Below are 22,714 nucleotides of genomic sequence, written 5' to 3' on the forward strand. Positions count from 1 at the left end.
TTCAAAGCATTATTCAAGATCCTTGGGTGGTGCCTGAGCATACTGCTGACCTACTAAACTGTTGGATGAGAAGAGGGGGGAGTAAAACACAGAAAAAATGGTGGAATCTAGTTCCATCTTGCATATGGTGGTCAATTTGGAAGGAAAGAAACAATAGGTGCTTTAAGAATATTACTAACCCAATGCAGAAAGTTAAAGAAAACTGCATTAATACTCTATATTTTTGGTGTAAAGAAGAGGGTATATATGAAGTAGATCAGTTAGTAGATTTCATAGGCTCTTTGTAATCATGACTATTTGGCCTTTGAATGTTTTTTTTTGTTTGGTTGCCAGCATACCCTCATTGCTGATGAATACAACTTTACCATTCTCAAAAAAAAAGAAATAGAGCAGAAATGGGAGTAGTAGGATTGACTTCCCAATTATTTCAGGTTTTGATGGATTTGGTGGTAGTGGATATAAACTACATACATAAATTGTACTTGGGCAATTTTGAATTAGACTGAAAACAAACTGTTTATTTTGGTTCTATAAACCAATAAAGGAACGTAGCAGACATAAAAAAGTTGTTCATGCATCAACGAGGATCATTTATCATTTTGTTTTTCGATGGGGTACTTATAAGAATTGAGTTATGCAAAATGCACGAAGGCACTTTATAGAATGAGTTCTTTCCTTTACGACAACAAACAACTGATAATGATAGGATATTTAGTACAACAATAAGATACCCAATGTGATCCCACAAGCGCGGTCTGTGGATGGGAGAGTGTACACAGACCTTAACCCCTATCTTGTGAGGTATAGAGGCTGTTTTGGATAGACCCTCGGCTCTAGAAAAACATTTCAAAGCTGATAGGATATTTTGTAAGAGATAGAAATTCTTTCTGGGCATGCAGGAATAATGAAGGCACTTAATACACCAAATCAAACAGGCATAAGAAATAAGCTCAGCATAACTAGTGACAACATAAACTACTATCAACATCACTTATACACCCACCCTATCCAGCACTATTCTTATACACCTTACTAAATGAACCCTAATAGAGTTGTAAAAGCAACTTTCAAAAGCACTAAGATAATGAACTGGGTGCTAGATTTTCATCTTGAGCTGGGTACCGAATATGTATTTTAAAATGTAACATTTCAGTAAGATATCTAGCTTGATTTCAAAAAAAAAAAAAAAAAAAAAAAAAAAAAAAAAGATATCTAGCTTGATATTAGAATTTTTGGTTGAACTGTTCAATTCTACAATGTTCATGGTCAATTTTGCAGCACTCGTGTTCGTAGTATGCAATACATGTTCTTTGACTATGTATGTAAAAAGATAGCAAAGCGAAACTTTGAAGATGTCTAAGTTTGAACTCTACTTGATAAATACTGCTCAGTTTATAAGGCTTGTAAGCATGAACTTTCTATCTCTCTCGCATGCTTATCATTTCCTTTTTTTGAAGTGTAGATGTGAGCTGCTGCCATTCCAAATTTCAAACTTGAATTATGAATTGGAGTTGCCGGCCCCAGCTGAGTTCTATGCAATGTCAAAGCTTTAAGAGAAGCTTTTGAACTAGCCGGGACCAAGTTGAGGTATTTCTTGAGTGAAGAGCTCTCTGAAGTTCATTATTCAACCACTTCATGCATATACTTTGAGAAGAGGATCAGAAAGAAATTCTGCCATCTCGCTTTGGAGAGAGGATAAGGCTGCAGTCACCACATTTGCCTCTGTAATTTCCTGTAATGAGTAATGAGAAAAAACAATCTTTACAGATTCAAGATGAACTATATAGCAGTGACATTCATTTATTGTTGTTTTTATCTATTAAGTTTCCACCATTACAATTGTAATCTCATCTGGTTTGAATTATGTTGTTAAATATAATCATTCAAGGTTGACACAAACTATTGGGGAGTAAGTCCTCAGTACCAAACATGTTGTGTCCGATTCGATTTAACCAAGCAGAAGAGTGCTCTGGAATCTTATGACTGGCATTTCCAGCGCTGGATTTAGCATTTTCTTCGCTTGGATGACCATCTACGAGATTAACTCTAGGTGATCTTGTGGATTCTGTAACCAGAAGTTTCGAGCTTGAGTCCTCGGGATGGAAACATTCTTTGATAGGGAGCGCTTCTTCCAGTAATAAGCACAAAGTATCAGGCCAGTGGGATTCGGATACTGACATGCACCTCCTTTCAGATCTCTTGGAACTCTGCCTCAAAAGTAAGGAGCTCTACAATATTTCCTTCTTATCTTTACTGATCTTGGAGAAACAGTAAAATTGTCTGTGTGACCTATAGGTCATGGGCTTGAGCCGTGAAAGCAACCACTAATACTTGTAGTAAGGTAGGTTGTCTCATCACACCTCTTGGGATGCGACTGTAAATATATTATTGCAATGAATGGGACTTAAGTCCCACATTGGTTAAAGGGGGAGCTAATATGGGGCTTATATAGTGTTGGGCTCTCCCACCTCAATAGCTAGCTTTTGGGGTGCGGTTCTCGTGAGGTTGTAGCAAAGATTACAGGTCTTGTCTTCTAAATGATCCATAAAAATACATCTTATTAAAGAATGAAGATCACAATTACTGCATATTTGGTTAATGGCTTCCAAGTTCCAAGTATATGAAGCTTCTGTCTTCAGTATTTCTCCATCTAAGTTCCTCTTTAAGATGCATATGTCAATGTAGTTTTGTACAAGGGGTCTTAATTGCTAACTTGCTAGTTTTTCGAAATGTACATAAAAAGTACTAAAGTTCTTAAATGGAGTGAAATAGACAGTGAGGATTCATATAGTCTATCCCAACTAGCTTCGTATTAAGTAGTAGTAGTTGTTGTTGTATAGTAATTAAATGTCTCTCAGTGCAGGGAAACAAGATATATGTAGCCTCCTTGGATAAAAGAAGATCTTTTGGTAAACTAGTGTTGCTTTACAAAATCTCTAAAAATAATATGCTCACACTAAGTAATTTTCATTATTCAGTCTGCATAATAGAACAGAGAGCTGGTTTATAACTTCATAAAGCAACACTAACTAGTCTCAATCAGCAAGAAAGTTTATTTTAAGTTGTTAAAGAAAGTACAGGTAATCAAATAAACAAAAATACTCCTCTATGGCTTTACTAATTGCATAACTCATAGTATGAGATAATTCATCATTTCTCTGCTTCACTGTGAACCATTCAGCTCATAATCTTTGTTTTTTTTTTGCCCCTCTTCTTCAAGACTTCAGTGCCTATAACTTAGTAGACATAGCCCTTTACAAACATTCCTTGTTTAGCTTCATCAGATTCACCCTCACCGGTGTACTTTCCGAGCTGAGCAAGAGAGTTTGCTTTGGCCCTGACAAGTAAAGTATCCTGAGCAGCCTTCACATTCTCAGGTTGTCCTCCCCATGTCTTCAAGCAAGTGTTCTGAAGAGCCCTTGCGTAAGAGAACGACACGTGCCACGGGTTTGGAGCTTGGTTCATGGCATTCAAGTTCAATGTAGCCTCAACTTCTGATTGCCCACCAGACAAGAACTGCTCACAACCCAACAATATTGAATCAATTAGCATAAGATATGTACTTTCACTTATTCATCTACCACTAGCAATGGACTAACAATTCATATTCTATATGTTGGGAAAGTAAAGTTACTATAAACTTCTTCTTTTACCCTTAATGTCATGCTCTTATAGCCTGTTAGAATGTTCAAGACCTAAGTTTTAAGGGTACTTCTGATATGTGTAAAAAAATTTCCTTCTTAAACTTTGTGCTCAATCAGACACTGTCATATAAAATGAAATGGAGAGAAACTTGCCATGATTCCAGGGACAGCTGGGGGAATCCTCCTCTTGAGGAGATTGAGAGTATAGTCTGCGACCTGCTGAGGAGTGGCCCTGTCTTTGCATTCAGCACCAGGAGTAACCATGCTTGGTTTCAAGAGGATACCCTCAAACATGACATTGTTCTCAGCCAAGTAGAAGAAGACTTCAGCCCAGACCTTCTGTGCTACCTCAAAAGTCCTGTCAATGCCGTGTTCACCGTCCAACAAGATCTCTGGCTCCACAATTGGGACCAAACCATTGTCCTGAGAAATGGCAGCATAGCGAGCCAATCCCCATGCTGCTTCCTTCACAGCCAATGCAGACGGTCCGTTGGGAATGCTCACCACGGTACGCCTACAAGTTACCATAATTTTAGCATTAATCTTAAGATGGGTCGGTTATATGAATCCTCACTGACTTGTCGCTCTATTTTAATTCATCTCATACCAATATTGTGCAAAATAAGGATAGACTAGCATATAAACTTCTAACATGATGAAAAAACTCTTTGAAACAACTAATTGGTATCGTCCATAGAGATTTTTTCTTCCTCTGTTGTGTCTATTATGAGAAAATAGCAAAGTGAATGAGGACTTCAAATGTACCATTTGGCGAAACGTGCTCCCTGTTGGTAGTATGCAGCAGAGCGGGAGGCAAGTCCGTCAAGACCTTGACACCATGACTCATCATTTGAACCAGCAAGTGGAACCAAACCCTGTGAACAGATATAATGATTAGGGGATTGACAGATATCTCATTTCAGTATAACTTGTTCTTGTTAAACATATATAATAACCCTGCCTTTCCTCTTCTATTGTTAGTACAACTACATATATAACCAAGCTAGTTGGGGTTGGTTATACAAATCCTTACTGATCATGTCATTCCATTTAAGTTTCTGCTCAGACCAATATTATACAAAATAAAAGTTACTAAAAGTTCACTATATTTTCTCACCGGCAGCATTAACTCTTTACTATGGTCCTTTTTCAAGTTGTGGGTGCAGGTTAATATACTATACCTTGTCAACTTTGATACCAGGAACAATGTTTTGCTCAATAAGAACATCAACTATTTTGCGTCCATCAACGGTAGACTGGTAGAGGGTCTCCTCAAAAAGAATAGCACCAGAGATGTACTGTCCAAGGCCTGGAGCTGACACCAGCAAGGTACGGTAAGCTTGGCGGTTAGCCTCAGTGTTTTCCAAACCAATGGAAGCCAAACGCTTTCCACAAGTGGCATTCGACTCATCCATGGCCAAAATTCCACGTCCTGGTGATGCAACAGTTTTCTACAAATAACAAACACTTCATTGTTAGCAAGGAAAATTTGTAAAGTACACAAGCTCATAGCTAAGAGTTCAAGTTATACACAGTAACAGTATAAAAAAATTGTGTACTATCAAAGGTGTAATATAATTACGTATTTGGAAACTTTTTCAAGCAAATGAGCATTTCCCCTTTTTCTTGACAGAATAACTGATTGATGCATAAAATTTAATCTACACCTTTCATCCTTATTACAACTACTAGATATTTCGGTTTCCAATTAGCGACTATAACCTCAGAATATTTAAACTGAACAATTCACAAGAAGAAATATTCTGAATTCAAATTTAACCGGTTATAACATATTATTACTCTATTTTTCAGGTTAACAAATAAGGCATGTCATGAAGAATTACATGCTGGTAGCGTAAGAATTCCTTATACTGATAGTACACAAAACATAAACTCGTTAAACTAAAACTTACAGCAGTTTTAATGAGCTCATCAGCATAAGAGGAAGCAGCGCGGACAGTAAGAGAAGTGGCATTGGTGGGATGGCAACGGACCACTGAGACGGAAGGCTGACGAAGGCTTTGCCCCTTTAAAAACTCAGATTTGTCAAGAACTGGGGATGACTTTAGTAGAGATGCTGAGGCCATTTTTTTTCTTTACTTTAAATTTTTTCCTCTCTACAAGAAATCTCCTTATCTCTCAGCACAATCTATTCTCAATGTCACTCTTTGCCACACAAATTTCTCAAGCAGAGTGCTAAAATTTATAACTGTGCTAAAGTGTCATTGAAGATGTATCATTTGAGGTGGTTATGAGCCAACCAATGACTGTTTGACATGTAATCTTGATTAGTTTGTCTACTTGGCACATTGTACAAGTTGTTGATTTAGATGGAATTATTGTAATGGTAGACAAACGTGAGGCTCTGATTAGCAATCCTACCTTGAGTGGCTTGGTAACATTTCCCTTTTTGTTTTGGTTATCCCAAGGTGATCAGTGGTCATGGTTCAGTTCCAGGATTGGGTTTGACAGTGACTTTCAAATATTCAACAATTCCTTTTTTTAAAGTAATAATAGTGTCCGAACCAATTTGCATGCACCTCATATAATCCTGCAGGATACCTCCAAAAATTGCCCATTGCGGAAAATTCGTCACTACTTACCGTCTCACGGCTGAAAAAATTACTCAGAAAAATTTCATGCACCACATCTAAAATCCCATCTATTGTATCAGCCAACAGACTCCAGTTCAAAGGAAGGAAAGCATTAACTAAGTAATCTATACCAATGTACAAGGAAAGTTGAAGGACAAAAACCTGTTTTCTTACACTAGTTGCTACTTAATAATCAAGCTAAACAGGGATAGTAACTAAAACATAGAACAACATCCGCAAATTTCTGGCTGAGCATATATGATCGTCTTTCCTTCTTGGACCATGCACAGGCATTCGACCCTCTTTCTATGAGAAATCAAGTCAGAAACAGTAAGCTGCAAAACAGATTTGTTGAATTTTTGTTTAAACTACTTGAGCTTTGCATCTAAAGCAGCATGCTCCAGATCAGAATTTGGATTTGCAACATAAGTTAATCAGTCGTTGGATTCAATGACATGTCATCGAGGCCAGAAACGATATCATCAACCAACTTGTCGACCAGTACTTCAACATTTTCAGAAGCTGGAGGGATGGAGTCCACGGAGCTTCCTACAAGGGCTTTGTTGAGCTGTTTAACAAGTTCATCTTCCTCATCGGGAATGTCAAGTTCCCAGACCTTGAATATATAGTCATCCAAATTTTCCTCAACAAATGTTGAAAATTCTGAATCTACTTCAGAATCGGAGGCTTCAACTATTCTCATGTCCTCATTATAGGTGGAAGAAAAAACATTTTCTAAGTTAATTCTGGACCAAAAAGTATCTGGATCTTTGTTATTAATCAGATGACGAGTAGTGTCCCCTTCTTGTTCATTGGTTGGAGAAAAATTATAAATCGTGTCATCTACAATCCCTGAAATTCCTGTCTCTTCAATGGTGGGGACAATACGAGAGTCTTGAGGAGAGTCATCCCTCATCACTGCAGAAAAGATTGTTTGGGAAGGAAAAGTGTCCAGTAAGACATGTTTCAAAGAATCCATGCCGTGGTCCAATATAGCAAGATCATTAATGAGGCATGAGTCAGCCCATGCTACATCCTCAGGTGAAAGCACAACTCCACTCTTGTTGCTATCTATAGAATTGAGGTCAAGCGGAGAAGCACTGTCATCTTTCATCTCATCATCAACAGCCATGGCCATGGCCATGGAGAGAAGTTCAGTCATATTCCTTAGCAACCGCCCTGCAACAGAAAGTACATAGGTAAAGCCTTCAGGAACCATCAACAAACACTTTATGATGATAGGATCCAAGATACCATCCCCTCATCAGTTAATGACTCCAAGCACAAGCAATTAAAATAAAACCACAATAGAACGGTTTCAAATGTCATGAAACTCAGGTTTCAATAACAAAAAGATGGCAAAAAGTGGGTTACTAGCATCAACAATTCCTCACCAGGGAAATCTTCGGAATCAAACCTAAACAATTATAATACCAAGCAAGAAAGAGACAGATGAATATCTTCAGCTGTTGTAGCAGACTAGTACTGCCTATAATTGATGAAATCAGTTAAAAGGCTTGGTGTGAGTGTCACTACTAAGAGCCAGACCAGAATTAAACATACAGAAGCATCAAGGGAAGGAGGGTTCAATAATATACTCCCTACTTGGCCATACGGAAAGAGAGAAGCAAACTTCATTCAAATGAAAGAATCACTCATCATGTAAGGTCTCGGTGTACTTGATAGAATCCAAAGGCAGAACCATTGAAGGTGCAGCAGACATAGCCAACATAATAACATCAGGAATGACAAAGAGTAACCACTTGATTTGCATTTACTATAACATTAGCGCTAAAACGTTAAACAACTTCTAAACCAAACCCTTTTCTTCAACTATCAAAAGGGTTCTTCACATATAGAAACCAATTATATGAGACTATTCCTCAAGGATGCAATTCTATGATGACTAATATTTAAATGTATAACCTTTACTCCGTTAAGTTTCCACAACAACATGAATTCAGTATTAGCTCATTGCTACAGCTCCTACCTTGCATCCTTACCGGCCCTTCCTTTCCACTTCTGCCTACCTCAAGCTTCTCTCACACACAGCAAAAGGGTGAAAGTAGCTGGTTAGTCCAAACTTAACAATATTCTTTCATATTGACTTTGGAATGAACAAGCAGAGGTTTTATACATGAAATATGAAGTACTAGCAAAAATGCTAAAGCACCCAATCTTTTTCATGTACCAATGAAACAATCATCCCTTATTTTTTTGATAACCATGATGTCTCTCGCACATTGACTAATTGCACGAGATACCTGCCACCTCCCACGAAAAACAACAAGTACCAAATAACTTTGTCCACCAAGACTAGGACACGAGAAAAAATCACCTTATGTTGTTGCCTCTGCTTAAATTTGAACCTGAAACCTTCTCGACTAATTCCACGGATACCTGCACCCTCCCACCAACAACAAATATCAGGTAACACTATCCACCAAGACTAGGACATATGCAAAGGAATCACCTTTATATTTTCGTCTCTGCTGAAATTTGAACCTGAGACCTAATGAAACAGTGAATACTTTACAATCACATTTTCTAAATCAGAGACATTCTGCAAATAGTTTAGCAAATAATTTGTCAGTCCTTCAATCATGCAATGCTCTTCTAACAAAACCGAGTCCAGCAAGTATGTGTCTTTTAGACTGAAAATCGAGTTCAATAGTTCTTTATAACCTAAGATTATCGAAACAATAAATCAAGACGAAAAACACAGAGTAAATCGCCTAACTTTATATAGCAGCAAAAATGTCAAATGGATTGAAGGAATTGAAACGAAACCAAACTTCAAAGCTTGAACTTTATCATCTCCTTTCCAGAAAGAAAAAAAAAAGAACTATAGAAATGGCAAGATACCTTAATTTATGAGTTCAAAAATGTGGAAGCACAAACCGAGACACATACGTCAACTTATATGCCCACCGCCCACCGTTTCGTTTCTCTCAAAGAAGAGAAAAGAAGTAATAAAAGCGATCCAATCAATGTTTCAGCTTCAAGTACAAACTTAGAATAGAGGGATTTATTTTTTTGTGAGGGAAAGTAAGAATTTGGGCCTTTGAATAGAGGGATTTGGGCTGTATTTTTTGGGTGGGGAGAGAAAAAAGAAGAAATTTTACAAGAAAAAAAGTTTTTTAAAACTAATTTTCCGTTGCCGGGACTTGAACCCGGGTCTCTCGGGTGAGAGCCGAGTATCCTAACCAACTAGACTACAACGGATTTGTTGTAAATTTTCCATTTTAAAATTAAATCGTAAAAATAAAAGATTTTCTTATCATATTGTTTACCCTTTTCATATGGAAAAGGTTATATTATGAAAATAACTTTGTAATAAATCACAAAATAATATTTGAACTGAACTTCTTGAAATGTCATAAAATATAGTGTACTCATGCGGTGGCGGAGCCAGAGATTTTAATAAGGGGTTCAAAATTTGAGAAGTAAACACACGAACTAGTGGAAGGGGGTTCGACATCTATTATACATACCTAAAAAATAATTTTAATCATGTATAAATAATAATATTTTTCGCCAAGGGGGTTCGGCATTATATGTTGCCTCCGCCCCTGTAGTCATGTAATATATCGTAATTTTCTCTTGTGGGAAGAGCAGTAAGTCAACATATGCATGCAAAGAACATATAATTTAAGAGTGTGTTGATTAGATAATTGGATGTATTAGAAAATAATATATGATCGTTCGAATCTAAATAGACTCAGCTCAACAGAGACAATTTTGATTAGGATTCAAAATTACAATCATGTTCAGGTCATTCGAATATGATCATAATTTATGTCCGGCACGATATATAGCGATAATGATCTACTCATGGAGTGAAGTTATTGATAGTTTATTTTTGTCCCGATAATATAAGGTTTACCAGGTGACTAATCCCAAATAAATTGAAATTTTCTTCAGTAATTATGTATTAATTTAATGGCTTTAACGTGTAGATAATGATTATTATTAAGATGGAATACATGGGAGACGTTATATAGGGCTTAGATTATAAGATTGAACACCCCTTCAACTGTAACCTAATTTGTTTTTGTTCTTATTTTTATATAAATAAAAAGAGTATTTAATTTTTATATTTTGCATATCTTCTCGACCTTTAATTATCAATTTAATAAAGACCTTATTGACAAATATTTAATAACCTTATTGACAAATGAATGCCCACGCGTCTCTATCTGCCCCATGCCTTGCCATTTAATATGTGTGTGTGATTTCTCTATCTTGCTTCTTTTATCTCTTCCTTTTCCTTTTGACCAAATACTAAAAAGAAAATTGCAAACTGAAATGAAATAATGTAGTTTCTTTTTCTTCTCTCAAAGTGAATTTGGATATTTTTAATATCTATGTTTTAAAGTTACTTTACAGATGTCTTTTTTACTATTGATTTTGCCACTTCAATAAAAAAAGATTGTCGAATATATGAAATGCAACATATATAAAATATTAATAATATCATTAAATATTATCAATAAGAAAATATGTCATTTTTTGTAATCGCCTAAAAAATAAATATGTTACATAAATTTAGGGCCGAAAAAATACATTAAGACTACTTTTAGTATGATTTGTGAGCCCGTACCGGCACGGAGCTTTACATCTAGTATCATTTATAAATAATATAGATAAATTACATAAATTCCATAGTTTTAATATGAAATTACAATATATCCCTAATAAGTTTCTAATTACATTAATCCCTTAAAAATTAAAAAACCGGATACAATAATTGAAGCTCGGATACATTAATTACTGTCTCGGATACATAATATGTAGCTCGGATACATTAAATACTGGCTCGAATACATTAAAGAAATAAGGGATTTTGGAGATTTTTAAAAGTAATAGATAATTGATTCCTTTGATTGAAAGTTCAAACTAATTATTACAATGGAAGCACCAAAGCAGAATAGAGATTTAGATCAAATTCTCATTTGGCAAAATATTGAAAGAGAGAGGATCCAACTATTTGAATTGCAAAATAGCCTTACATTCATCAAAATTAACAACATAATTTCATGGCTAAAGAATGTTCCTTTACATTCTTTTTCCAAAATAAGCAACATGCAAGATTTTTACATGTTAAAAACTTGAACAACTTAATAATAATATACTCACTCTCTATAAAATGTCACAATAAGTTATTGTGACAATACATTATCACATCATTTAAAATCCAAATTAACAAAAAAAAAAAAAGCCTCTTCCTTCTTTGCATGTGCAAGATGAGAGACTATTTAATTATATATACAATTCATCACCAGAATTTTAATTTGCTCTGGTGATCATCTAATTAACGTTAGGATTAGCTGCAAAATAAGCAAGTGCACCAACAAATGGTGCATTAATATAAGTAGTTGGCTCAGATTTACGAAATTCATCTCTATTATCATCATAAACATCATCTTCTCCAGGACCACCAACAATTGCACCAACTAAAACGTTAGGATTAGGCTGCGATGAGTTAAAATAAATCGAGCCCTCATTGCATCCGATGACCTGAGGATGATCGTTGATCGATGGAATAGTCGAACCACGATGATGAATTTTTTGAGGATAGTAATTACTATAACCAACCATGTATGATATACCTTTAGGATTTTCACCTAAAATGTAATCAACTTGTCTCTTACCAATTTTTCGAAGCATAGATGGACTAACACTTATAGTGCCACAATTCAATATTTGTGATGATTTTTCTAAGTAATTTGCATAGACTAGTAGTAGGAATGTGATTGTTGTGGCATGTTGTAAATTGCTTCCACCAGGCTTGTAAATTAGGCCACCAGGAGAGTATTGTATATGGGAAGATGATGATTCTGGGATTAATGTACACATGAAGCTATCTGCTGATGATTTATATGATTGAAGGGAGTACGTGGTCCCATCCAACACTTCCTGCATTATTAATCTCTGCATTATACTCGATGGTGGATTATAGTATGTGGATGACGAGTGTCTTAACTTATTGCTAGTTTCAATTTGAGTCAGTTATATAGATGCGTTTGGTATGATAAAAGTTATTATTATTTTTTAATTAGGTGAGTGAATGAATGAATCTGACCTTAGAAACAAGAACATTTAGGCCTGCGTGCTTATTTTCCCATCCAAATTCATCAATATTATCATCCGCACCAAGTGTCTGCCGATTTTCTTGTATGTAACTTAGATAATTGTCTCCTTGCGTAGCCCTTCTTAACCACGCTGCTCCCCACAACAATTCATCCTAACCATTATTGTTCAAACACTTGAATTAGTTATATATAATGTTAATATCAATTTTGTTTGTGTCATTTTAACAAAGTAAAGAAAATTATTTAATTTTGTGATATTAAACTAGCTTGTTTGGCTAAGCTTATTTTTCCAAAGTTCTACTTTTTTCTCTAAAAAGCGCTTGTTTTAAACAAAAAATGTGGTGTTTTAGCTGAGAGAAAATAAATGTCACCGGAAGTTGTTTTTCAGAAGCTAAAAGTTTTTTCCTAAAACACTTTTGAGAAGAAAAACTTAAAAGAAACTTTTAAAGACTTGAACAAACACTAATTGCTGCTCAAAAGTTTTTTTTTTTTTTAAATTCCTTAATTCATGTGAATTAATTCTAGTAAGTATTCTTTTAATTCGTTTATGTGAATTATAACTCTAGAGTCGAAGGGTAACAAAGAGGATGTTTGAATTGACTTAAAAGTTGGTCAAATCTACTTTTAAGTCTGTTTTTTATCTCTGATAGTGTTTGACAAAAATAAAAATAATTTAAAATAAGTAAAAAACATGACTTAAAAAAAGTTGGAAAATATTTGACAAGGTTAAAATAACTTAAAAACCAAAAGTAGGTATCCCCTACTTTTTATCTTTTGACTCAAAAGTCATTTCACTTTGACTTTTTATTTTTGACTTAAAAGCTAAGTATTTTTTTAAAGTGAAACCAAACGGGCTCTAATCCTAATTTACCCTGGAAGATTTCACTTTAGAAAATCAGGTGTTCCTTGCTTTAGTTATACTCGTATTTCTTTAGGTCCATATTGTTTGTCCTTTTTTTTATACCCCTAAAAAAAAGCGGATTGTTCTTTCTATCCTAAAATAAGTGTTGCTATATTTCATTTCAACCCTTTAAGAAAAATAATAACTTACATAGTTTACTAACTTATCCTTATTTATATTTTGTTGAAAAAATTGAGCACTATTAAGCTATTTTTCTTTTTTCTTAATATAGAAGTATAGTTAAAAATAATTATTTATGTTGGTCAAAATTTCATCTATCTACAATAATAATGAGTTAATTAGTTTATATGAGATCAAGAATGCTTGCCTGATATCCATCAAAATCACAATAATATGGACAAACTCCATCTCTAATATTGAGATTATCACTGTAAGCACCACGGTTCTTATCTGCAAAATCAAACACCCTTGTGGATGTTCTCAAAAGTGTCTCCGCATATCCGGGATCCGAGGGCCGGAAAGCTATAGATGCAGCTGCCAGGGCAGCTGCAGTCTCTCCGGCCACGTCAGATGCCGGATTCGGGGCATCCACTGTGTACACTGTCCTAGCAGTGTCCATATCTTCTGGCCTTTCCCAACAGTTATGGTCTAGTACAGGATCACCTACCTAATAAAATCAATATACCAAAAAAAAAGTAAATATGTCAGCTACCAAAAGTGATGTCTAGTAATTATGTCCCATTTAATTTTTTCTAACCAAAGAAATAGAACATCACATGAGACACTAGTTTTTTTATAGCTGATTTGACACCTACTAAATAATATTTTTGGTCTCTCAATTATTTATAAGTTATATATTCTGGTTTAGTCCTTGTTGTTTATGGATCTAATATTTTAACCTTTAATTAATTAAAAGTGTATGATTTTAGTCCCTTTATGTATATGTTATATTAGGATTATATTTAGAAGTATATCACCCTTAAATATGGTAATTAAATAGTGAAACAATTAAGACTTCTGAATTTTTGTGAACAGTCACATACAAATGGTTTAAAAGTGAAATTTTCAAATAATTGAAGGTTATATATACTTAGTCCAACAATAATACAAAGGCTAAAATAAGAATTTACCGATGATTGAGAGACCAAAAGTGATATCAAGTTTTTTCTTAAACTATCAAAATATTCTAAACTAGTTTCAGGGTTAGCAATTAAACTCATTTTTATAAAATGTGTAATTATTTTTTAAATAAAATCATAGTGGATCAGAGAGAATTGTTCAAATAATAAGTATTCTTCGTTATCAATGATGAAGATTACAAATTTGAATCATAAAGAGCATAAAGTAGGGAAGCTTATAGGGAGGGACAATTAATCTTAACCAAGAGAAATACAATATATGCAACGTAGGACAAACATTATAGGTTCACGTGCTTGGAGTACGACAAGTTATATATCTATTTATAGCTCCATACTAACCTATACTTTTTTATAATAATTAAAATCAAAGACATGAATTTGGTTGATACAAAAATTACTAAGTACTCACACTAATATCCTAGCTATGTCCCTAAATTATGCATAGGAACATGTTTTGTTGCGTATGCAAATATCGAAAGGATAACATTAAACCAAAAAAAAAAACTAATATTACTAAATTGAAAAGACAGAAAAGTTCCACGCAATAAGGTTAAGGTTATATAGGACAATAACCATACATTTAAGCATATTTACGTATATTAAGAAATTAATTAAGATAATAAATAATTTATTAAAATATTTCTATTTAATTATATATTTTTTAGAATTAAACACTTTTAAGAAAAGGAGTATGAAGATATAATTGAAAAACATATATATCTATTGAATTTTTAAAATAACACTTATTTTCAAACAAAATTAATAAAATTATTTTAATAAAATGGCGCTTATTTTGGAATAGAATGAATAAGTTCATTTAGCTCCTTTTTTTTGCCTTATAAAGAAAAATGTACTCTCTCCAACAATATTTATTCACTATTGACTTTGCATAAATACTTCTCGAGAAACTATATATAGAAATACTCATAATTTTACTATATTAGCCTTTGAATATAATAAATACAATATCTTAAAAAATGTAATAGGAAAAATGACTATAATTAATAACAAGAGTAAATTAAGAATTAAGTTTAAAATTATTCATTAATTATATAAAATGACAAATATTATTGAACATTTCAAAATAATGTAGTGGATAACTATTGTTTGGCGGAGAAAATATCTCGCGGATGGAAAGAAAAATGTTAGAGCAGTATATAGGAAGTTGAGGTGCACGGTGTCAAAGGTAAAATATTGGTGAAAACCAAAACTTGGCGCCGTATGACCCAAAAGAGAAACCAACAAACACATCCATTCCAAGAATCAATTTCTCTTTATCAGAACCACTATACCTGCCACTGCAATACTCCTTTATACATCCAACCGATTCTTAAGCAAATCAAGTTTTTTCCCACCAAAATATTGAAAATTCTAAAGATATGACAGTCTAATTCAACTTCAAAAGCTAATTTAGGAGAATAAAAAAATTTAAATTCATATAAACAGATTGTCCGTTCATTCCTTATTATTCTACGTGAAACTTTTATCCATTCTAACAAAAATTAAAAAGGATACATCATTTATTAGTTTCTCTCAATTACTATTCATCAACTCAGATCATTAAAAGTGTGATCTAACCGTTAATGAAGTTAACAAAAGTCATGAGAGATTAATGTTCATAATCCTAGCAAGGACTTTTTGAAATGCTATTAAGTTATTTTTTTTCTTTGGATAATTTTTTAATTATAATATTTCACGTGATATAAAAACATTTTGATACAATTTATAGATCTTGAATTTAAGATTATAAAATTCAAAAAAATTATTTAATTCTTAAAATTCTATGTTTAAAACAATGAGAGTTAATAGGTATAGATAGCTGCTCGTACCACCAATGTCACTTTATTAAGCACTTTAAACCACTTATTAAGCTAATCAATGTCTATTACTGACGTATGCACTCCATCTGTTTCATTTCACGTGGAACTTATTTACTTTTGAGTTCATTTTTTAGGAAAATATTTTTAATATTTTCATGTTTAATTAGCTAAGAAGTTTAAAGATTATTTATTGAAAAATAGAGAAAATAAATTTCATATTATTAATTCTTTCTCTGTCCTCTCCATCACATTTCATTTCATTCCACGGTGCAATTTCCACCATTAGTTCTCATCCACACCACACTCCTCCCCCTTGCCTTACATTATTTATATTTAGATTATATATAAATAATTTAAAATATTACTTATTATTTTACTTATTAAATATTAAAATAAAATAAATGAGAAATTTAATTATTTTTAAGAAAATATTTTTTCTATATTGAACATACTAATAATATGTTTTTAAAATAATGACAATTTCGTATTTCTAAAAATATTTTAGCTTATTTTTTTAAAAAAATCTTACCTCTTAATTAATGACATTCTTATAATCACAAAATGTAAAAACAGAGGAGTAATAGTTTTACATGCACAAAACATACTAAGTCCAGTAGAAACAGAGAATAAAAAAGTTCGGCATTTTTAAAATGCTTTAATTACTACTTAATTTTATTTGTGGAAACAACCTTTCTATTTCCCCAAAAAATGATAAAGTTAAATATACGTTTAACCCTCTCTATACTCCACTTGCAGGGTTTTTGTTCTTGTTAATTTTGTTCGTACAGTCCCATCCAAAAAATAAATAAAATTAAAAAGGTGAATAACCAACCTGGACGAAAATGCGATCGGGCTGAGAAACAGTTTTGAGAAGATAATCAGTGGACCAACGGATAGCGACTAAAGCATTCCGTAATTCAGCAGGCGGCATAATTTCCCCAAATTCAATTACACTCCACGCAAGCAACGTCGTCGTAAACGCCATCGGAAAATTAAACTTCACATTATCTCCGGCGTCGTAGTAACCGCCGGTCAAATCAACGTTCACCGTCCATCCATCGCTTAAACCGGAATGTCCTCGCCAGTTCATTCTCTGGTCCTGCGGTAAATAGCCGGAGCGTTGGCCTTCGAAGAAAAGAATGGATTTGGTTAATGCGTCTGTATAATCAAGGTAGCTTCCATGGCAGTTTATTAATGGAAGAAGAAGAAGCAGCAGCATTAATTTTGAAGAAATAATTTTATTCTTCATTTTTTTTTCCTAACCTTCTTCTCTTCTTACTACTATATTACTAGTAGGTGTGGGAAAAATATTTGGTTGGGTTAGTGAATTTATAGTAGTAGTAGAATATAGTGGTCTCTCTTTGTTTTATTTTATTTTATTTACAGTACTACCTTGTGATCCTGTATAAGCATTAAGCTATTAGAGCCTAGAGGTAGTTCACTAGTTTGTTACTCCGTGCGTTCATTTTTATTTGTCATATTACATTTTTTAAAATTAATTTAATTAATTTTCAAAATTGAATTAGATGATATTAATTTGATATTTTAAATAACAAATTTAGAACGGACAACAGATAAAGAGTTGTAGTTAGGTCCTATAGAAATTGAAATATATTCAAAAACTATACGAAAACTACTATAAATTGCAACTTTTTGCATATCAATATGATGAAAAAATACATCATAAACTGTTAGTTATTGTTTTTTATAGTTTGACTTTTAAAAAAAATAATATGATAATTAAAAGTAGACGGATTTAATAGATGATTAGAGTTGAGTAGCTAATTTTTTTAATTTTTTATTATTATTATTAGAGTTAGTTATAGGTGAATTTGTATATACTTTATATAAAAATTAATTATGCAAGGTTTTAATTATTTATGTCATTTTTATTTTTATTTTATATATGTTTTAGTTATACAATTTTTTTTGTTATAAAACAAACATTATATTAATTTTATCATGATAAAGAATGTTACCAAAATATAATACTAATAATACTTATACATGATTTAATATATGAATAACTTACCCCTTAACCATCTATCAAATATTCCAATTTCAAGTTAGGATACACAAAGAAGTAAAAATAAATTAATAAAAACAATTTTCTATGTATATATATAAAAAATAACCTTTTTACGCGATATAATTTTTTTGATTAAACGTGCAATTGACAAAAAACAAACAAACACACTCTCTCTATTTATATAAAAAAAAAATTAACCTTTTTTTATGATATAAATTTTTGATTAAGAGTGCAATTGACATTCTTTGGATAAAGGGTGACTTTGCCATGATAGATCATAAACAATGATACGAAGTTAGAATTTTCACTAAGAAAATTTAAAATCTAAATATGTGAAAAAAGTAAAAGAGGTTCAACATCTATTATATTTACATAAAAAATTATTTAAATCATATATAAATTATATAATTTTTTCTTGAGGGGTCATCTTTGCCCCGATCATAACATTTTTATAGTTATAAGATCCTAGTATTAAAGGAAAAAGTCCTATATTTACAAAATATTATATAATGATTTATAATCGTAAATTTAATACTAATTTTTTCCCCTTAAAATTGTGTTAAGTCAAATACTCTCTTCTTCTTTTTTTTCTAAAAAAAGAAGCAAATATGTATTATAATTTGAATCAACATCTCCCCCTGTCTCAATTTATGCAACTTATTTTTCTTTTTAGTCAGTTTTAAAAAGAACGACATATTTTTATATTAAGTAACAATTTAATTATAAAATATCTATTTTATCCTTAATGAAATGATTCACAGTCACACAAATTTTTATCATTCATTTTGGACCATAAATGTTAAAAGTCTTCATTTTTTTCTTAAATTTCGTGCCAAATCAAACTACCTAACATAAAATGGGACAGAGTGAATAATATAGATTTTTATATATATAAAAAACTAATAAAAAAATAATGTTAAATAAAATATTAGTGGTTGCAAAAATAGGAAGGGTCACGGGAGGGGGAAAAAGAAGAGCAAGGATTGGATGAGTCGAAAGAAAGTGAAAGCAAATAAGCGCCGACAGAAGACAAAAGAGGACAGTGTCAGTTAAAATTCACATGTAGAGAGAAATGTGACTCTCTAGCATTTCTTTTTTAATTTTTTGTACATTTTTCGAAGTTCGATTAAATTTAAAGTTATGTTAAATAATCCACATTAAAAAATAAAATATTTCTTAATAAAAAGTAATTTCGTACCCAATATGAATTCAAGACTTTTAATTAATAATAAACGAATACCTATCAATCCACCACAATCTTCGAGGGCCACTCCTCTAACATTACTCCTTTTATGTCCCCATAATATTTGGTTCGTAGCTACTCCAACTATTTCTACCCACTTGTTTTTCTACAATTCATTATCTTTTGGGGGGAAGGGAGAGGGGGGTTAAACAAGAAAAGAATCACAAGAATTGGAAGTATTTTACATTTTCACTTAGGATGTGTTTGATGGTTTTTTTTAATATGTAAATTAAAAAATTACTTAGAAAATACTCCTACGTTCCTAATTACTTGTCCACTTTTGAATTGGCACATCTATTAAGAAATCAATAATTGCTATAGTAAGTTTACCATTTTATCCCTATTAATTATGAAGTTGATGAATGAAAAACTTGATATTTTCAAGAAGTTCTACCTTTTTCAAAGTAATTAATTGAGGATATAATAGGTTAAATTATTTTTTTTTGTCCTTTCTTGATTTGTCAAAATGGACAACTAATTAGGGACAACTATAAAATGAAATGTGGACAAGTAATTAGGGATAGAGGGAGTATTAATATGTAACTTAGCAAATTATTAGGGAGTGGGAGTAGAGTATTAGGATCCCTAATTTAGGGATGGGCGAATGGCTCGGGAGTGGGGGGTAAAAAAAGTAAAAAATATTTGAGAAACTTTTAATTTAAATGTCTTGTGTTTTTTTCAAGTTTATTTAAAATATATATATATCATTTTATATTTGATAACGCATAATTTCAATATCTTACTGGTTTGTTTAATTTTTTTAAAAAAAACATTTACACACATCTAGGGTACCAATTTACTGAATCTTTAAAAATTTAACTTAGTAATATTTTAACACATATAATATAAAGGGAAGGACTAGATAAGGCCCGTTTGGCCATGCGATATGGTATCATGATATGGAATCATGATATGATATCATGATATGGAATCGTGATATGATATCATGATATGGAATCGTGATATGATATCATGATATGGAATCGTGATATGATATCATGATATGGAATCGTGATATGATATCATGATATGGAATCGTGATATGATATCATGATATGGAATCGTGATATGATATCATGATATGGAATCGTGATATGATATCATGATATGGAATCGTGATATGATATCATGATATGGAATCGTGATATGATATCATGATATGGAATCGTGATATGATATCATGATATGGAATCGTGATATGATATCATGATATGGAATCGTGATATGATATCATGATATGGAATCGTGATATGATATCATGATATGGAATCGTGATATGATATCATGATATGGAATCGTGATATGATATCATGATATGGAATCGTGATATGATATCATGATATGGAATCGTGATATGATATCATGATATGGAATCGTGATATGATATCATGATATGGAATCGTGATATGATATCATGATATGGAATCATGAGATGATATCATGATATGGAATCATGAGATGAAATTGAAGGTTTGTTTGGATATGCGATATGAAATTTTTTGTGTTGTATATTTTCTCATAAACATAAAAATCTCATAAGTTGTAAAACTATTAAAATAGCCCCAATTGTTTATTCAATCTTATCAAATAAACAAAAAATTATAAAATCGCATAATAAATTATTACAAAGATATTTATTCTCCACTTAAGTAATTGTTTCATCTAACTTTAATTTAATAAAAATAGGAACATAAATTGTAGTGTACTAGTCTTTATTAGAATCTTCCCACATAGTACGGACAATTTCCGCACGCTTTGCTTGTATTTCTCAATCATGTGACCGAGAAGACGAATCAACATTGTTACTTTGAGCCATTTGTTGGTCAATATCCTCCGCAACTATATCTTCATGTTCATAGACCATAAATATTTCATCACTACTTGATATTCTCGCAAATAATTATGTAAAACTGCACAAGCTATAACAATTTTCACTTGTGTATCAATATCATAATGGTTCATGCCTTGTTTCAATATTCTAAATCTATTTTTCCAAGCTCCAAAAGTCCGTTCAATCACATTGCGTAGAGATGAATGCCTATAATTAAATAGTTCTTTGGCATTTTGAGGCTCTCTTTCACTCCCTCGGTAATCTTGCAAAGGATAGCGTAGTCCTTTGTATGGAGCTAAAAATCCTTGTGTTTGGAAACCAGCATCAACAACGTAATATTTATCTACCAAAAAATATTTTATAAAGAATTACTAAAAGCATATGTGACGTAAATGAGACAGCTTTGTGTAAATAATTAATATTTATTCTAAGGATGTAATTTAAAGTTACCATGTGGCGGAAATGAAAATTGTGACGTTGGTTCAACAAGTGCATTCTCAAGTATTTTACTATCATGTGCAGTACCTTCCCTACCAGCAGCAACAAAGGTAAATCGCATATCAAAATCACAAGCACATAAGACATTTTGTGATGTTCTTCCTTTGCGATTACGATATGCTTGTTGTACCGCTTTTAGGAACCTCCCCTTCTATATATGTTCCATCAATCGCAACACAATCCTACCAAATAAAAAAATATCAATATTAGTTTAGTAAACATAAAATAAATTGGAAGCATTATAGAATGCATTTCATAAAATAATGTTTGTAAGAGTAATAAAAATAGTGCTTCCAAGACAATGCAAAATCATAAAATAAATATTATCTCTTTAAACAAAGTTGATAGGAAATATGTAACTAAATACTAATAACTTACACATAAATTATAAATGTGCACTTATTAAAGCCATAAAATAAATTTATTAATGTGATTGAAATTTTACCTTAAACCAAGGCCAAAATCGAGTATTATATCGAATTTTGAAATGTACACCAGTCATATTTTTTGGTTGTATAAATGCTGGTGCCATCTTGCTAATTGCCTCGTCAACTATTTTAACATGCCGATTAATTGTTTCAAGTGAATGTTGAAAAGTTTCACAATCGTGAGGTGTGAGTTAAAGTGATATGTTGGTGAAAATAATATTTTTTATGTCGGTGATAATAATAAATTTTAAAAAGTAATGATGTGATTATAAATTTTATTACATATGAAACAAATGGTTAGTAGATATAAATGTGGAATTGTTTTAACAAAATATAAACTCATGGATCAATTATTGTATTAAAATATCTCAAATCATGATATGGAATCACCATATAATTTCATATCATGGTTTTTGGAGAAAATGATATCACCTCTCATGAGATGAAATCAGCGTAAAATCGCATGTCCAAACGCTGATTCCATCTCACGACACCATATCGTGATATGGTATCGCATGGCCAAACACCTAC

General features: G+C 32.2%; 4 protein-coding genes and 1 non-coding gene across 8 annotated transcripts in view; 1 reads left to right on the forward strand and 4 right to left on the reverse strand.

The window, feature by feature from the left end:
• The window catches only part of LOC102578169 (B-box zinc finger protein 19), a 6,332-nt gene extending 4,430 nt beyond the window's left edge, over positions 1-1,902 (forward strand). Inside the window, exon 6 of the mRNA XM_006361935.2 lies at positions 1,463-1,902. The gene's annotated coding sequence lies outside the window, so the exon portion shown is untranslated. The remainder of the gene's footprint in view (positions 1-1,462) is intronic.
• A 1,306-nt stretch (positions 1,903-3,208) lies between these two features.
• LOC102577738 (plastidic aldolase) lies at positions 3,209-5,819 on the reverse strand (the record flags this gene model as incomplete). Its single annotated transcript, NM_001288043.1, is given in 6 exon segments — positions 3,209-3,516; positions 3,798-4,158; positions 4,410-4,519; positions 4,826-5,095; positions 5,558-5,730; positions 5,733-5,819. Coding segments are annotated over 5 exon segments (1,193 nt in total), but the record flags the coding sequence as incomplete, so codon positions are not given.
• A 474-nt stretch (positions 5,820-6,293) lies between these two features.
• On the reverse strand, positions 6,294-9,279 carry LOC102578840 (uncharacterized). 4 transcript variants are annotated; one of them, XM_015302775.1, is made up of 3 exons: positions 9,104-9,279; positions 8,229-8,279; positions 6,294-7,417 (listed from the first exon to the last, which is right to left on the reverse strand). In XM_015302775.1, exons 2-3 carry the CDS (start codon positions 8,233-8,235, stop codon positions 6,669-6,671), a joined length of 756 nt encoding a protein of 251 aa, XP_015158261.1. In that variant the 5' UTR covers positions 8,236-8,279; positions 9,104-9,279; the 3' UTR covers positions 6,294-6,668. The 4 variants fall into 4 exon arrangements, with proteins under 4 accessions (XP_015158261.1, XP_015158262.1, XP_006361999.1 ...); XM_015302776.1 differs by lacking the exon at positions 8,229-8,279 and adding an exon at positions 8,577-8,801 and having other exon boundaries at positions 9,104-9,278; XM_006361937.2 differs by lacking the exon at positions 8,229-8,279 and having other exon boundaries at positions 9,104-9,278.
• Positions 9,280-9,390: 111 nt separating this feature from the next.
• TRNAE-CUC (transfer RNA glutamic acid (anticodon CUC)) lies at positions 9,391-9,463 on the reverse strand. Its single transcript has one exon. It is a non-coding gene; the product is annotated as a tRNA-Glu (tRNA).
• A 1,741-nt stretch (positions 9,464-11,204) lies between these two features.
• LOC102579821 (endoglucanase 24-like) lies at positions 11,205-17,481 on the reverse strand. Its single transcript, XM_006361941.2, has 4 exons — positions 16,987-17,481; positions 13,563-13,862; positions 12,324-12,485; positions 11,205-12,157 (listed from the first exon to the last, which is right to left on the reverse strand). Exons 1-4 carry the CDS (start codon positions 17,401-17,403, stop codon positions 11,549-11,551), a joined length of 1,488 nt encoding a protein of 495 aa, XP_006362003.1. The 5' UTR covers positions 17,404-17,481; the 3' UTR covers positions 11,205-11,548.
• Between the last annotated feature and the right edge of the window lie 5,233 nt (positions 17,482-22,714).

Source organism: Solanum tuberosum, unplaced genomic scaffold, assembly GCF_000226075.1.
Source record: "Solanum tuberosum cultivar DM 1-3 516 R44 unplaced genomic scaffold, SolTub_3.0 scf00377, whole genome shotgun sequence".
Taxonomy (NCBI): Eukaryota; Viridiplantae; Streptophyta; class Magnoliopsida; order Solanales; family Solanaceae; genus Solanum; species Solanum tuberosum.

Bases quoted from the DNA above. Each gene is read 5' to 3' on its own strand.
- LOC102579821 (XM_006361941.2), bottom strand. From the start codon at position 17,403: ATGAAGAATAAAATTATTTCTTCAAAATTAATGCTGCTGCTTCTTCTT. The intron at 12,486-13,562 runs GCAAGCATTCTT...AATAATGGTTAG, and splicing joins GTGATTTTGATGGATATCAG to GATGAATTGTTGTGGGGAGC. The intron at 12,158-12,323 runs GTCAGATTCATT...TTAATAATGCAG, and splicing joins TAAATGTTCTTGTTTCTAAG to GAAGTGTTGGATGGGACCAC.